General features: G+C 42.2%; 1 protein-coding gene across 1 annotated transcript in view; it reads left to right on the forward strand.

The window, feature by feature from the left end:
• cacna1ba (calcium channel, voltage-dependent, N type, alpha 1B subunit, a) overlaps positions 1-18,582 on the forward strand; it is a 153,757-nt gene that overhangs the window by 64,461 nt on the left and 70,714 nt on the right. The window contains exon 7 of the mRNA XM_072703813.1: positions 13,869-13,972. Within this exon, the coding sequence (XP_072559914.1) occupies positions 13,869-13,972 (104 nt within the window). The remainder of the gene's footprint in view (positions 1-13,868; positions 13,973-18,582) is intronic.

Raw genomic sequence — 18,582 nt, forward strand, 5'->3', positions numbered from 1 at the left:
CAGCTGTAGTTTATACTTGTCAGGCCAACAAGTCAGTCTTTGCATCTGTACTCTTTCCTCTGATTAAAGGGTATTTTCAAAGAATGTCTGTGTTTGTATGGACCTGAGCTTGGTGTGTTGGCATGGAGATTGAGGATGGGAGTTTCTCTGTTGGCAATCTGCCCTGAACACCCTTTACTTGGAAGACTGAAAGAGAAATGTACTGTACAGCAATGACTGAGCAGGGCTGCACTACACAACAGCTGGTCACTAACCTCTTGTTTGTGAGCACATGGGCTACCAGCCTCTGACAGCTTCACTACAAATAAATTGACATGAATCCTGAGATTGATATTGTATGGACAGCAACTGTAACTGAAACAGCTTGTGTTTCTCTACGTATTAATCAATAAGAAACTGATAAAGATATACATTTGTAAGTCAGTCACCTGTTTTTACGTGTGTTGGCCTCTCTGCCACTTTTGACATAGTATGACATGCCTTGACATCTTTAAATAATACACCCATCTATAAATATTAATCCCAAAGTGCCAAATATGTTTTTATTCAGCACAAACTCAGCACCAATAATCTCAGACCATTTACAATGTCTTTCTTCTATTTTTTAAATCTCTAAGCATATACTTTTCAAAAACCTATTTTCAGAGGTGCTGAGACATTGTAAGAAAACTCATTATAAACATTTCTAGCCAAGACTTTCGAGCTCTGAAGCTCTGTCCCCACTGATGGCGTCACATCCTGTGTCATTTGTCACTCAGGAGTTTGTGATCCTCTCAAACCGTAATGAACATTGACAGGGGACTATGGCTTCTTGAAAGCATTGATAAATTGACTATGATGCAGAGGAAGTATCTGCCATAATCCCAATGAAAATTGACCATTTTTGATATATCATATTTTTTCTTTCTCTGTTTAAGTGCTGATGCTTTAGCACTGAACAGATGGCTGTTCTCAGTGTGTCTAGGGGAAGAGCAGAGATGCCCGTGGGGGTGCAGATATTTACTAATGACTTCCTTAAGGCCATCTCCATTCTCCAGGCTTGGTTTACTCACAAGGCCTGGACCCTCTTCCGGCTGCTTTCCGCAAACACGGGTTATCTGCATGCCGCTTATGGTGTGTGTGCTTGCCCTCTTCAGATGTTACACGAGGAACTAAATTTATAGCAGAATCAGGAAATCAGGAAATTTATATCAAAGTGACATTTAAAAGATTTCCCCTTTAATATATAAGATTTATTATGATAGACGCCGATTTCTCTGCCGACGATGATGTAAGGGGAAATAAGGGTTATGGAAGCAGCAGATGTCAGTCACATTGAGTCCCGCTGGAGTTACATCACTGTCATGCTTCCCTTGGATGGATTTTGGTAGGAAATTATTGCAGTTCCTTGTTGAAAGATTCTTTAACACTTTATGCAAGTTACACATCCCTTCAGAAGTGGGCATCTAAATCAATGAATAAAACTGAATTCTCAAAAGACACACTAAACGATCATGTTAATTATTAAAGTCGGATGCCCATTCATCCTTCTTTTCATCTATCCATTCCGTCAGGGTCACGAAGGGGCCTGGACCATATCCCAGGCGGCACTGGGCACGACCCTGCATAGGGTCCACCCTGGACAGAATGCCAGTCCCTTCCACTGAATTTATTAATTGTTAAATTGTTACATTCTGCTACCCAAATTATATCCATGTGACAACTCAAATCATTCAGCTGAAAAATATACTGATTTTCTATGTGTATCATTTCTTAATTATTAAAAAGTTTTGAACAGCATAAATAAGCCTTTCAGAACACCTGCATATCTGTATCAGAAGGAATTTGAATAACAGATCCCTGAGGTTTTACACAAAAGAGCTCAGAATCTGTTATCTATAAATTATTTGACATTGTAATGAGTTCAATACTGAAATGAAACCTTTGCTTACCTGCTAACAGCTGACAGAGTTTTTGACAAGCATCTGATCTTAAGTCATAATTTTCCTATGTCTTTAAGAATCATTATATTCACTTCGGATGCAAAATGGAGATAAGATTAAAACATGGGTTTTTTATAAGTAGGCCTGAATACATGTTAGCATGCTGGAAAATACATTTTTTCTGACTTAGTTAAAATTGAACTGAACTCCATAGTATGACACACAAGGAAGTGGAGGTGACCTTAGTGATGGAGCTCAGCCTGTCAACAGGCTTCCAGAAGGAGCGCACATCGTCCTAAGAAGGATATCCATACTGTCGTTATGTCTTAAATAAATGCTTATAGAGTTTTAGTATAAGTTATCTGTGGCATGTTTGCTAAATATTTACTAAAGATTATTTTTATAGATGTTTGGTTTGATGGTTTATTCTTTCATTTAAAAAACGTTATTTTTTTTTATTATTATAATGTGAATTTCACGCTGCCTGGATTTATTATTTTTCTCCTGGCATGATCATTTTTTTTTAAAATTAGAATTAACTATAACTGCATCTGCTTTGTCATGTGCTGATTTCCCTTCTCGGTCGTCTAATAGGTATGTGATGGTTGATGTAAGGTAACTTTTATAAAACATTTTGACCTGATATTTAGTAAGAAGTAGAGAATAGAGGCCGGTTGCTAGTACAATGCTGACGAATGCTGATGAGATAGTAAAAGCAGAGGGAGATGTCAGGCTTCACAGCTCCAAACCTCATCTTCCTGCAGAGAATCCCGCAGCCAGCGGCCCTGGCGCCTCATTAAAGGCCGATGAGTCACCGGAATGCGAGTCCAGCTCGTGTAGTCGGACCTCAACCCGGTTTGCCGCCGTGCTGCAGTGTTTGGCCGATTTCACTATTGATTAATTGCTCTTTAGGTGTTTAAAAATAGCCGCGATCAGAACAGAGATGGATATACACTCACCTAAAGGATTATTAGGAACACCTGTTCAATTTCTCATTAATGCAATTATCTAATCAACCAATCACATGGCAGTTGCTTCAATGCATTTAGGGGTGTGGTCCTGGTCAAGACAATCTCCTGAACTCCAAACTGAATGTCAGAATGGGAAAGAAAGGTGATTTAAGCAATTTTGAGCGTGGCATGGTTGTTGGTGCCAGACGGGCCGGTCTGAGTATTTCACAATCTGCTCAGTTACTGGGATTTTCACGCACAACCATTTCTAGGGTTTACAAAGAATGGTGTGCAAAGGGAAAAACATCCAGTATGCGGCAGTCCTGTGGGCGAAAATGCCTTGTTGATGCTAGAGGTCAGAGGAGAATGGGCCGACTGATTCAAGCTGATAGAAGAGCAACTTTGACTGAAATAACCACTCGTTACAACCGAGGTATGCAGCAAAGCATTTGTGAAGCCACAACACGCACAACCTTGAGGCGGATGGGCTACAACAGCAGAAGACCCCACCGGGTACCACTCATCTCCACTACAAATAGGAAAAAGAGGCTACAATTTGCACGAGCTCACCAAAATTGGACAGTTGAAGACTGGAAAAATGTTGCCTGGTCTGATGAGTCTCAATTTCTGTTGAGACATTCAAATGGTAGTGTCAGAATTTGGCGTAAACAGAATGAGAACATGGATCCATCATGCCTTGTTACCACTATGCAGGCTGGTGGTGGTGGTGTAATGGTGTGGGGGATGTTTTCTCGGCACTCTTTAGGCCCCTTAGTGCCAATTGGGCATCGTTTAAATGCCACGGCCTACCTGAGCATTGTTTCTGACCATGTCCATCCCTTTATGACCACCATGTACCCATCCTCTGATGGCTACTTCCAGCAGGATAATGCACCATGTCACAAAGCTCGAATCATTTCAAATTGGTTTCTTGAACATGACAATGAGTTCACTGTACTACAATGGCCCCCACAGTCACCAGATCTCAACCCAATAGAGCATCTTTGGGATGTGGTGGAACGGGAGCTTCGTGCCCTGGATGTGCATCCCACAAATCTCCATCAACTGCAAGATGCTATCCTATCAATATGGGCCAACATTTCTAAAGAATGCTTTCAGCACCTTGTTGAATCAATTCCACATAGAATTAAGGCAGTTCTGAAGGGGGTCAAACACCTTATTAGTATGGTGTTCCTAATAATCCTTTAGGTGAGTGTATATCCATGCACATCAAAAATGTACTTTGTTAATGTTTAAATTCAACAGAGCAAAAATAATAATAATAAATTAGGAGAATCCTCGATTACTTGTAAGCTGTTGCTGTCCAGAGTTGTGATGTTAGCATGCCTATTTCAAATTTAGCTGCTTCTGCTGTCATTAACAGTCGTTGGAAATTTATAAAGAGGGCACCAGACACTGTGTGCAGAACAGAAGAGACTTCACGCCTTTCGTGGTGGACATGCTGCGCAATTAGAGAGCTGCTATTGGTGGCCTCACTCTGAGGAAGGCCGCACGCGTGCTCCTCCCAACACGTCCCATTCCGCAAGGCGTCCGGCTGACCGAGGCTCCAGTCCATCAGATCCTGGAACAGAAATGCTGTTCAGCCGTGGTGGAGCGAGTTTCATGAGAATTGAATGCTCCTGTAGCATGTCAAGCAGAAATTGGCCCTTCAAGGGATAATCCATTCATAATAGAGACAAGAACTTCCCTTGGTTCCATCTGCCTACTTGAAAAATCAAGCTGTTTCATGCAAACCGTTTCTGTGTGTGAATATGCAGTAATATGATACAATAGAGTGAGTGTGTTGCTGCTGTCACTGTGCTTGTGGCTGACAAACAATGCTGATGTTTATTACTGTGTAACGTCCTTGTCGCACTGGAAAAGCTGCTCACATGTGTGGTAAATTAGCCAGTTAAAGTCTGAAGGCAGATGTCTCAAAGCAATTTTTTTCCTGCTTTCATAGAAAATAAATGCTTTATTTGCCATTCGCACAGGTAGACGGGTACATTGGAATGGTTCTCTTCGCTTACCCCGTCTTGCTTTCCACAGTTAGAGGGTCACAGCACAGGGTCAGCCAACGTGTGACATGGGCTGCGGAGGCAATGACAGACACAAAGACATGGGCTGCGGAGGCAATGACAGACACAGAGACATGGGCTGCGGAGGCAATGACAGACACAGAGACATGGGCTGCGGAGGCAATGACAGACACAGAGACATGGGCTGCGGAGGCAATGACAGACACAGAGACATGGGCTGCGGAGGCAATGACAGACACAGAGACATGGGCTGCGGAGGCAATGACAGACACAGAGACATGGGCTGCGGAGGCAATGACAGACACAGAGACATGGGCTGCGGAGGCAATGACAGACACAGAGACATGGGCTGCGGAGGCAATGACAGACACAGAGACATGGGCTGCGGAGGTAATGACAGACACAGAGACATGGGCTGCGGAGGCAATGACAGACACAGAGACATGGGCTGCGGAGGCAATGACAGACACAGAGACATGGGCTGCGGTGGTAATGACAGACACAGAGACATGGGCTGCGGAGGTAATGACAGACACAGAGACATGGACTGCGGAGGTAATGACAGACACAGAGACATGGGCTGCAGAGGTAATGACAGACACAGAGACATGGACTGCGGAGGCACTGACAGACACAGAGACATGGACTGCGGAGGCAATGACAGACACAGAGACATGGACTGCGGAGGCAATGACAGACACAGAGACATGGACTGCGGAGGCAATGACAGACACAGAGACATGGACTGCGGAGGCAATGACAGACACAGAGACATGGACTGCGGAGGCAATGACAGACACAGAGACATGGACTGCGGAGGCAATGACAGACACAGAGACATGGACTGCGGAGGCAATGACAGACACAGAGACATGGACTGCGGAGGCAATGACAGACACAGAGACATGGACTGCGGAGGCAATGACAGACACAGAGACATGGACTGCGGAGGCACTCACCAGCTTGATTCTTAGCTGTCCTTTCAGCCCATTCAGCCATCTGGCAACCCTGATACCGATGCTGATTCAAAAATAAAAGAGTACTGATACTGACATGTGTCACTGAACAGCCATTGTTGTGTGAACATCATAGAGTGTACGTATACAAACCTAGATGGTACAGCCTACTACATACTTAGGCTATATGGTATAGCCTAAATAACGATAAAAAGTGCAGTATAGTAAACACATTAACTAGTAACATTGTTGTCAATTATTATCAAGTATTTTGTCCTGTACATAATACCGTTATATACAACTGGTTGTGCAGTAGGTTTGTTTACACCAGCATGTGAGTAACATGGTGTTATGAAGTTACAATGGCTACAACATCATAAGGCAATAAGAATCTTTCATGTCCATTATAATCTTACAGGACCACCGTCATGTATGCGGTCAGCCGTTAACTGACACGTTGTTCCACGCCACATGACTATATATTGAAACTATGTGTTTCCTTAGGGAAGTGTAGTTAATGAAGCAACTAACATGCCGTCAAGCTTAGTGTCATGCATAAAACCTGTAGACAGGTCCATATATTTTAACTTGCTGATGTTCTGCAAGAAACTGCAACTTGAGATGATGTTGGCGTAGGAGAGTGAGAGTTGACAGAGCAAACATATGAATAAGAGAATACTTCTCAGCTCAAATATGTTAACTGCACCGTTTCAGTTGGTATGAAGGATGTATCAAGAGCCTTTTAAGTAGAGTTATTGTGGCTGGTGCAGAAAGATGATTCCGCTTTCGCAGTCTCCTGCTCAGTCCTGCTGACAGAGTTTACCCACCGCTAGCTCTTCCTTGACTAATTTGTGGGGCTGTTGTTGGGCTGTCAAGGTTGTGTGTATGTTACTGGCCTACAGCATAACCCAGCTTTGTGTTGGTCTCATCTATGCGAGAGAGGGACCCACCGTGTCACATTCGTTTAGGGAGTGCGGTTCTAACATGTTCTAATCTAAGAACCCAAGATTTTTTTTTTTTTTACAGCTGTCCAAAAAGCTTTATTGTATGCTGGACTTCAGCTGCAATATTCTCAGGGTTAGTTTGATATCACTTAATAATGCACAACAATATACAATGCTGAATATTGCTGTGCAGGTTTGCTCTGTTTTGGTAGTATAATGGGAAGAAAGTGTAGATGAGAGCCCAGCGATGGACTGACACACCGTTTAGGGCACACCCCCCCTTGTGCACCCCCCCCCCCCGCCTTTGTGCACCCCCGCCTTGTGCTTTCTCCATACCCCATCCCCACGGTGATCCTGATCAGGATAAGCGTTTAGAAGATGGATTGATCCACATAAATGTAATTTAATCACTTTGAGATTTAAAACAACCTGTCCATTAAAGCTGTATTCATAAGAACATGATGATATGAGTCTGAAATTGTGAAGAACACACCTTCGGTGTAGCTCTCTTCCAAATCTATCATGTAAGATAAATGAGTAGGAGTGGGTCGCAACTGATGGTGCAGCCGACCTGGCTGACATCACTTTTATGAAATAAACAGGATATGAAATATGAACTTTGGTCCTTTCTTCAGTATTTCTAATGCAACATAAATCTACATAATGATAAAATCCTAGTTTAGATACTACATCCCTATCTATCTATCTATCTATCTATCTATCTATCTATCTATCTATCTATCTATCTATCTATCAATACATCCAAAACAGCGCTGCAAGAATCCTACTGAGAGCAAAGAAATTTGAACATATTACTCCCATCCTCAAATCTCTTCATTGGCTCCCTGTGTCTTCCCGGATCGAGTATAAAATTCTTCTATTAACCCATAAATGTATTTATGGTCTGGCACCTTCATATCTCCAGGATTTGATGAGTTTGCAAACCTCCAACCGCATCCTCAGATCATCAGGTAGTATGCTACTTCAAGTTCCCTCTACTAAGCTGTGTACTATGGGAGGTCGAGCTTTTTGCTCTGTTGCCCCACAGCTATGGAACCATCTTCCTGTCCAGCTGCGAGTTACAAAGAACCTGGACTCTTTTAAAGCAAATTTGAAGACTTTTTTATTTAGGAAAGCATACAACTGCTAAGATGTCATACTTAGTAGTAGTGATATTATTTTGATTTTATGGATATTTTTAACTTTGTTGTTTTTAAATGTGGCACTTTGAGATTTTGTTAATGAAAAGTGCGTTATAAATAAAATGTATTATTATTATTATTTATTATTATCTATCTATCTATCTATCTATCTATCTATCTATCTATCTATCTATCTATCTATCTATCTATCTATTTATATTTTTTCTTCCGGAAGTTCTCTCTTATATCCATATCTCCTGTCAGATTATACCACTGTAACAGCCTTGGTTCTTCAATGAGGAAGAAGTTGATTTATTCGAATGATTACAGAGAAGTTTGTTAGAAATATTGTCACCTGTCACTTGTCACTTGTTGTTTCATATCGGTTTCCTTGGCTGAGGTGTTGATGGAGTCTACCTCTGCTTGCCATTAGCACTGTTTTCTGTCTAGGTTTCCCTAGAGAACATCCGACATTCAACCCTATCCAAACTCCTAAAATGACCATAAAAATACTTTCTGGCAGTAAGAGTTGCATAATTTAAATGTAAGTCTAATTAAAATGTAAATATAAATTATTTTCTGAACAAACCACGTCAGTCTCATTTTCTTAATATACCTCATGAAACTGACTCAGATCTATACTTATTCATACTGATAATGAATACCAAAAACGTCAAGAGAAAAATACTTAGGATTAATATAGCATCATTAAATTTTATGCATGTTTCCAGTGCAATAAGAGTTTTCCTGTAAGCTCAGTTCGGCGGGAGTTAAATGGACATGCAACGGGTTATGTAGGGATTTGATTGGCCAATTAGATTCATCAGATTTATTCTTGTACACCTAACTTAAGTAGGAATACTTTGGTTACCTTCTAAAAATCCGCAAAATAATTCAAACAGGTAAAAAAAACAAAGGTTTTCCGAATCAAGCACACATGACCAGTGAGATTTTAATGCACAGAGAGGTTGACGTAGGTGATGAGACATTCAGTAATGTTGTCCAGAGTCCCATGTTACTATGGCTGAAACGCACTGGCTGGCCTTTTACACTTTCAGGACGCTACGGCATTCAGAATCATGGCCTGCTTTTCCTTTGTGTGCTCATCCTTCTCCGTGGGTAAGAGCCTATCAGTAATGAGCTTGGCCCTTTATACAGTAGAAAAAGAAATTTGGTGCAAAACAACGCCTGCTCAAAGAAAATTGTCTTCACTCTGGGGAGTCAGTCAATATTCATTTAATTTGTTAAGATCATTATTTGTATGACCTGTGTTTTTATAAAATGAGGAGAAAAGCAGCAAAAATCATTGTCATCATTTGGCACAATTTTCAGTTGCTTTAGTCTTGTAGGTCAAAATAGATTATGTAGTTTCCCATTGTAATAATGTTATACCCATTCCATATATTCCATGAATTGCAGTGATACAGCTTTGTTTTTGGTTGCCACGGTGCATGATTTTGGTGTTCTTTGGTGTTCGTGCCATTTTGCTGTTTTTGTGTTACAATGCAGTGGAAAATACATATGGGTGCTTTCTTTTCACAGTGAACTGTATATTCTGTAATATGTAGCTTAGCAAAGTTGAAACAGGCGTCTCTGATATGAATAAGTATCAGTTTGCTAAAGAAGAATCTGTCAGTGACAATGAGAAAGTAATAACCGACTATCATTCAGAACTCTGGCATTCAGGGACATACAGTGCACTGCCATTTTGATATAAGAATATATAAGAATTTTGACTCTCATGGTTAAAACATTGCTGATTATACTTTTCATTTTGGTGGCACTGACCAATTCATTGGTGTAATTATTTGCTTTTGAGTTAATTGTTTTGGGTAAGTTACAGGATTTTCCAACTAAACCATAGTCTTGTGCTATAGGCATGAACTTTTTTGAGAAATGCTCTTATAGCCTTGAGAATGGTAAGTATGTTTCATGAAATTTGCCAAAGAAATCGAGAAAAACTGTAATAAAAACACTACAGCAGGGGTGGCCGATCTTATCCAGAAAGGGCCGCAGTGTATGTGGGTTTTTGCTGCAACTCCCTAACTAGATTATTGATTAGACAACTTATTGGCCTCACACCTGGGTTTGATCAGCTGACCTAAAGGTTATCCCAAAAACCCGCATACACACCGGCCTTTTGCGGATAAGATTGGCCACCCCTGCTTGACTACAGAAATGTGAATGGGAGTTGAATGACCATAGGTATAGGAAAACAATCCAAAAAATGACATTAATTGTGTGTGTTCATATTATTAGTCCCACAACTAAATTTATAATGACACACTTTGATTCATAAATAACTTTTGGCATCTGAAATAAAAAGCTGAAAACTATAACAGAACTCATAAAAACCCATTTTTATCTCAACAAGAAATAATAGTCAGACATATTAGCCAATTCCTTCTTTATCATAATTCCATATAGCAATACTTTCCATAACCATAATCCCATATAAATGTAATAAATGCAAATAAACATGTTTTGTAGTTTCTCAGTTTACAATCATGAATTCCACAGTAAGCTGGTAGGTGAAGATTTGGGTTGAAAGCATAGTTATTTAGAAGCTCACAGACAATTTTGGTTTACATTTGGCAAAATTAATATATATTTTTAGCATTATCAGGAGAGGGACAAAATTCTTCCAGGAAAGGATCATGGGAGGAAGATATAATCATCTGTGAAAGATGTATTTTTGTGTTTATTGTGCAAATATTCTGGGATCAGTGGCATGTAAATGTCACATAAGAGCATGGACTCTTCCAGGAGTCCAAGGGGACGCCCACGTGACACTTGGCTGCGGCAGACAGATCGCCATTTCCGGAGGGTGGGACTGGGGGGTTGCTAACCGGGATGCTGAGGTGTTTCGTGGTGTGGTGGGTGCAGCAATGTGCTGTATGAGCACCTGCTCCCCGACCAGACCGGACCTGAGCCCATCCAGGACAGTATATCGGAAAATAGCATCCAGTGCTTTAGGCGACATAGGGAGCTGTCTTCAGCGCTGACTCAGCAAGCTGATTTCTCCTTTGTGTGCCCCTAGAAGTACTTGCACCCTCTGCTATACCCACATAGAACAGCTACACCATGTGAGGGAAAGGGAAAGGTGTATAGAATGCTTTCAGAGTAACATGCTGTGACCAAACTAGGGCTGTCAAACTATTTATTGGCGATTAATCACGAATAAAATCATGTTCCAATACCATATAAATTAAGATTTTATAGTCTGTTTATTAAGTAAAGAAATTTAATTCTATTAAGAATCTTTGTTCCTATTATTCTCCCATTGGCAAATCAATTCAATTCAATTTATTTTTATATAGCGCCTTTCCTAACATTGTTCCATTTGACAAGACAGTTGTTAAAACCTTTTTCTTTTATGGTATAGGATGGAAGGATAGACAGCATCATGGTGAGATTATTTTGGGTTTCTGTAATGGGATGATTAGAATAAACCCACTGGTACTCTGAGCAGGCAGCTGCATCAAATTCCCAAAAAACAGCTATTTTGAGATTGTTTTGGATTTATGTAATGGCGAGCAGGGGGTGCCGGGGGGGCAGTTAGTAACATGGGCCCATTCCAAGGGCCCCTGAATGACTGCGGCCCTAAAAAATTTGGAACATAATCCGATTGATCTGTGTTGGGGGCCCAGTATGATGTGCTTTCATGGGGCCCAAAATCTTTAGCAGCAGCCCCTGATGGCGAGTTTGCCACAGCAGTGAAAAGAATCGCTTGTTTCCCTCAGAAATACACCAGTGTGATCACATGACCTGACAAAAGTCCCAGTCTGACAACAGTTGGAAATATTTGGCTAATCTTGAAGGGAAATGCTGCTCGCTAAATTCTGAGGAGGCTAGAGCAGATGAAGGCCTGCTTATCAGGCAGCTGAGGCATGGAGATGGATCCATGGCTGGATGAACACATGAGGGCCGTCAGCAGCCATGACGGGGATCCAAGTAAATAGTGACAAGCAAAAAGAAAAAAGGATGTAGTGATATTATAAGTTTCCCAATTTTTATGTCAGGTTGCATAAGTATAAAATATATGGAATATTCCTGCAAAATAGGTCATTTGCAAAAAAAAAAATTGTCACCTGTTTCCACATCAGTGGAGATGGAGTCTTATATATTTATTTTATTAGTTGAAGAGGGTAGTGAAGGTCATGGACTTGAAGCTTGGCAGTTCTGGAATGAGTTGCGGCAAAGATATTCGAGCCGAATATCCAGCATAAACATGTGTGGGTAAAATATTTATCCTTTTAGATAGAAGTATCACCTAAGCAGCAGAATGTAAATGCTTAATGGATTGCATGGATGTGAAATTACATTCACACATTGTACACTCCATTAAGCAGCTCTTACTGCGTGGTACGGATATGGCAGATACAGCATGGCATGTGTTTCCAAATGGGCATTAAGAAACCTCTGCATCCTGTGACTGGAGAAGAAATGAGAACCCGAAGGGTTTTACCGTTTAATGCGGAGCGACAAGTTAGCATTGTTGAATTGGTGTTCAAAAAAACCTGGAAAGATATTTAATCTGATGAAGCCACCGTCCTAACAGAAAATGGCATTTTGAAATTAAAAATACGCTGCAGAAATCAATTGACTGGAAGCAGGAAGCTCCGTCGCTGAATTGGTTGCTCTAGAAACAACTGTGGGAGGTGGAGGGAGAGGGAGGACGTGCAAAATGCCAATTTGTGCAGCTTAACTGAGTCAAATGTGATGTAATATCTGTGGTCATTATAAATGGAGAAAAGAGGTGAGAGAAGATCCCCTCCCCCGTGCGTGCACTCATTCAAAGTGGCAGATCAACCACGTACTTCCAAAGTTTTTTGCCCACCTGAAATAAGGAATCACTCATGGTCACCCCCAACCCTGCCAGTGCAGTTGCTTTTGAACATTTCTTTGGCGAATGTGTTTCTAATATATTGAATATATTTCTGTCCTCACAGCCTGGCAATCTGACTTACTGTGCCTGGCGTTTTGTGTTTATACGATTATCTGGATCATGGACTGATTTGTTTGCATCTTTGTGGTCATTCCATCCGGCACATTCTATCTTGGCTATTAGTGCTGAATGGAGGAAGGTGGACTTTTATAAGAAGCTGAATTATATTACTAATTACAAATGTACTGTGTATTTAATCATTTGGACATTTTTTCGAATATTTAAGTCTTAAAAATGTGCCCATTCATCTGCTCTGCTGTCATTAGGCGGTATGAGGGAGTTGGAGAGCTTGCTGCGGGTTTAGGGTTTGAGTGATGAATGATACATCTTAATGTTATATGGGATGCTGTTCGTAACACTGTGGCTCAGTGCAGCAGGTAGTTATTTAGTTACTTACGGTTAGAGTGAGTCATGTTGAGTTTGCTTTGCTTGATTGTGCCTCAGCCAACTGACTCAGCCCTTCGGTCTAAGCAGACATGCAGACGTGCTGCTATTTTTCGGGATTTGTACCATATGTATTTGATAAAAGTTTCATAATGTTTGAGATGAGTAAGAAACCACAGCCTGCTGGACTGTTTTACCTTTTGCAATGTATATATTTCTTTATTCAGGTGAAAATCTTTACGTAATGTATCATGCGCAATAAAATATTGATGTTCTGAGTGCTAATCTGGTCTACTGAAGCGGTATGTTGGTTATTTATTTATGCCTCACCTTACAGAATTGCATTTATATGGTTTGATGTGTAATCTGATTGCCATAGTAGACATATTTCTCAGGGTTATGACATGATTACAGCAACTATCTGGCTTATTTATGAGTAAACTGTCTTCGCTGAAATAAACGCTGCAATCGGATGTTGCTAAATATAGAAACAGATACATTTTACAGTTGGGAATTTGTCCTGATTCCTGTCCATGCTGTCGTCTCTAATGTCCCTTCTCTGTATCTGTTTTTGTGTCCATAGGCCAACGACGCCTCTGGGAATACCTGGAACTGGCTGTACTTCATCCCTCTCATCATTATTGGCTCCTTCTTCATGCTCAACCTTGTTTTGGGAGTTCTGTCAGGGTGAGTGGCAGGAAACGGCACCGCAGGGCTGCCAGCATGCCCACAATGTCCGTTCCTCAACCCAGCTCCATGCAGCTCTAAATTCAGCGCAGGCAGCCCCAGCTGGTGCCTTGTCTTGACCTTGGTTTAGGTGTCTTTATTGTGGTGGGAGCATCTGAAGTCTCTGTAGATGAAGAGATGGCTGCAGGGAAAATGCTAGTGTGTCAGACAAGAAGCTGTCCAGCTTAACCAAGACACTTTTGAACATGCATTGTCCTTCCATCATAGGCTTTGGTTTCTGGTGTCCAGCAGAATATGGGTGGATGCTGTTTAGCAGAAACATCTCTTAATGTAAATCATCTACTCGTCTGAGAATGTGAGGGATGTAGTATACCACCTAACCCTAGAGCTATAACTGGAGAACTCCAAGCCATTTTGCAGTTACTGTTAATGTAAAATAATGATCTCATAGGAGAGGTGGGCAGTGGCCAGTGTCTGGCTGTTATATGCATAAAAGAAACAAGACTGATTCGTGGATTTAGGTAAAATCAAAAAAACACTCATTTGTGCTTCCTGCTGTTTGCTTATAATTGGCTTCACTTGGAAAAACAAATCAGGAAACGATCAGAGGAAATGAAAGAATAACACAATTACATAAACTTTAGCTTATATACAGTGTGTGTATGTTTATATATGTGTGTGTGTGTATATGTATATACAGTATATATATATATATATATAGATGTGTAGAGAGAGAGAGAGCAGTGTCTTTATGTCTTTTCTTTTTCTGTGGTAAATATTTAAACACTGTAGAGACTTGGCTGCAGACAAGCCAGTTTGGGTGTTTCTCAGTGACAGAAAGTCTAAATTTAAACACCTTATTGCCAGTGGTGCGTAATCTGCAGCCATGTATCTGTTCATAGTGGTGAAATGAAGATGGAAGAGACCCATATTCTGGTTGTCTTTGTCGAGGAGTATACACACACACACGCACACGCATACACACACACACGCACACGCATACACACACACACGCACATACACACACGCATACACACACACGCGCACGTACGCACACGCATACACACATACGCACACAGGTTTGTAATTATATTTTTGTGGGGACTCTCTATTCATTTTAATGGGGAAAACTCTAATCCCAGCATGACAACCTTAACCGCTACCCAGCCCTAACCTTACCCATAAGTAACCAAACAAAATATATTTGGCATTTTTACTCCACACAATGTACTATAAAGCTAATCCACACACACACACACATGCACATATCTGAACATACATACACAGAAACACACAGAGACACAGACACACTGTGCCTAATGAAAGCACTATGTTCTACTGTAGCTACTGCAGGGAGCTGAATTTATGACTTCTCGGAAACCCAATCTAATTTTCACTGCTTTCCACCCAAATGGCTTTCCTGTTCTCAGCGGTGTCGACGTGGTATTAAGCTTTTATTGTTGTGTTCTTGTTTGATAACTCCTGCCTTATCCGTTTCCCCTTTTTGCTGTTTTTTTGCTCTTATGAGTTTACACTTAGAATAGAATCATAATTTTTGCATTGGTTTATTCTTACACCTGTATTACTCTATAAGCATATGACTTACACACTTTTGCTACTCTATTGTAAAACCAGTCGTGCAACATTCTCTTGTTGTGATGCAGAAAAAATTAAATACCCCCCAGCCCGGCCCTCTTTGATGGGCCTTTCTGCCCTTGATCAGAACTTAAATCAGAAGTTAAACTCCTCCTGTGTCACAGCAGGAAGTTCATTAATTTGCACGTCTCATAGTCAAGGTGAACGCCTTCCCTCAGAGACGCTGTGCTCAGAGCTTTACTGATTCCGGAAGGTTCTGCCGAAGATGTTCTGTTTGCAAATGGCCGATCAGCGTTGTGTCCGCGCATCTGTGTAAATCCGTCACATTTGCTTGTGCGGGTTTTTGCATAACTGAGCACTGCTTTCTGTCGTGACCCTCGGTGGAGTTTCATAGCCTTTCTGTCCCAAAGAGAACATCTGCTTCACACAGGTGAGCTGCCAGTCAGAAATCCAGACTGACCTCCGCATCCCACCTCACCGCTCACAGCAAAATAATCTGTTTCTCTCACTGTAGAAAAAATATAGATCTCCTGTGACAAGCAATAGATGGTAGGCATAACCTGGAAGGATGCTGGTGTGACGCTGTTAGCAAACTTTCTGAGTGTGCTTTAATTTCTGAAAGCAAGAATGCTGCACTGAGCTGGTCTCTATTCCTGATTTACAGTGTTTACAATAAAGCCTGTCCTTTTGTTCTGTTATAAACCCAATTAATTTTTTTCTATTTGTTTAGCAAAGGCTGGTGGTGCAGTGTGTGGCACTGTTGCCTCACCCCTTTGGGACCTGGGTTTGAGTCTCCATCTTGGCTCCATGTGTGTAGAGTTTGCATGTTCTCCCTGTGTTGTCATGAGGTTCTCTTCAGGTACTCCAATTCCCCGCTACAGTCCCAAAAGATGCTGAGGTTAATTACAGTGTGTGTGGTCCAGGTATACCTTACCTTGTCCCCACAATGTGATGGATGCCTGTTTTTTTAATCTTATGGGGACCAGGAGTGTTTGTGTGTGTGTGTGTGTGTGTGTGTGCCCTGCGATGGGTTGGTGCCCTCATCCTGGGTTGTTCCCTGCCTTGTACCTTGTACATAGCTGCTCGGATAGGCTCTGGGCCCCCTGCAACCTCGAATGGGATTAATGATTTCAGAAAATGGATGGATGTTTAGAAGGAAAAGAAAGGTGATATAGATGGAAAATGGCATATGCATTTTGAGAAGAACCTGAACATTTTACTCAGCTGCCTGATGTCAAAAGTCATCTAATTTTTTGCTGATTAATACAGTTGCCCCCCCCCCCCCCGTCGTTCAGCCACCTTCAACAATCAGTGCACTTCACCGCTACAGTACCAAAATTTTTTTTTTAATTTATTAGCTGATATCTACAGTTGTGGCTTGAATGCCACCACGCCGGCGCACAGAGATGGCTGTGTGTTCTGTGCCGTTTGCGGAGGCCCTTGTGGCACTTGGCTGATACGTAGCCCTTCTATGTCAGGCGGAGCCGCCCACTTTGCTCTCGGGGAGGGAGCTGAAGGACAGTCACACGTGGGAAACATGACATTTAGGTGCTGTGAAGGCTGGAGGCCCTGTCTGGGGTCAGGTGACACGCTGTAGGCAGAGCAAAGGGCCCCAGCAGCCGCCTAGGCTCTTATCACAGCGGGGCTAATGTACTCCCTGGGGGGGGGGCTAACTTCAAACAGGCTGGCGTGCTATTCTACCTGCAAAGGTCGTTTATGAAACTCCTTCTTCCGGTAATGGAGTCACTGCATGGAGACAATGGGCATCAAATGGCAACATTTCTACACTGGCATTTTTTTTTTACTTTAGCTCTTGTGTCTTGCCCTTATTGGGAGTGTGCATATGGGATGCCCCCCCTGCCGCTCTTGCTGTTTGTTCGGACCCCTCCCACGCCCTCCATGGGCAGCTTGTGTCTGGGACCTCTGCTCTGTATCCGCGTGCCCCCCAACCCCCTGGTCCTTCACACGACGGCCAGCCTCTGCCGGACCTTTGCGTTTCCATGGTACTGGACACCACAGCTGGCGTCAGGATGTATTATTTCGGCGGGTCCGGCAGAGCATTTCTGACATTAGACGGCAAAGGGCAGGCGCTGCTCGGAGGGCGGGGCTGCAGACACATGCAGGGATGAGAGGGATGAGAGGGATGAGAGGGATGAGAGTCCCCTGTCACACGCCCTATCCTGATGGAGAGCATCAGGTTTCATGTGAGGCATTGTACAGCGGCGATGTCTGAGTCACGGTACAGTGGGCAGGGGGGGAGATAATGGTGCCCTCTGTACCTCTCAGGTCCTGAAAGAGACATAAATCATTTGCTGCTACCAGTTCAGGTGAGAATGCAGTAAAGGCAGAATTGTCGCCCATCTGGAGATCAGCCCACATAAGTGCAATTACAGCTGCACGTAAATATGTAAAAAATGTGGAAATACTGAAAACGATATTAAACCCCAAAAGAATTGCACACACATCAGTCACACACAATACGTGCACAGAAATGTATGTGCACAAGTAAGGGCACGATCGCAAACACACACACACACACACACACACACACATACAAACACGCACAGAGTCAGGTAAACATAAGGGGGAAAAAAAACGGGTATTCATCACTTTGTGGGGACATTGTGTCCCCATAAGGTAAGGTTTACCCGCTCGCACACACACACACACACATAGTGTAGAAGGTCATTGCTGAAAGATCGGGCCCAGCGGGAGCCTACCCAGCCGAGTTTGCCATTTGAAGGCCCGGTCGCTGCCTTCTCCATCCTCAGGCTAGGCTGCTATCGATCCAGCACAAACACACAAAATAGCAGGTCCACAGCACTCCTCTGCACCTTAGATCATGCTCAGGTTAGCCAGTAAAATTTCATGTCCTCTTTTTTTCTCTGCGAACATGAACAGTATAAAAACATTAAGGGTGTAAAAGGGTGGATCGTTTCCTTTAGCGTCCATCTGAATTGAGATAGGTGTGATCGCATCGGCCAATCGATTGTTAAAACAGTAAAACGTCATCA

The sequence above is a fragment of the Paramormyrops kingsleyae genome, chromosome 2 (genome assembly GCF_048594095.1).
Source record: "Paramormyrops kingsleyae isolate MSU_618 chromosome 2, PKINGS_0.4, whole genome shotgun sequence".
Lineage (NCBI taxonomy): Eukaryota > Metazoa > Chordata > Actinopteri > Osteoglossiformes > Mormyridae > Paramormyrops > Paramormyrops kingsleyae.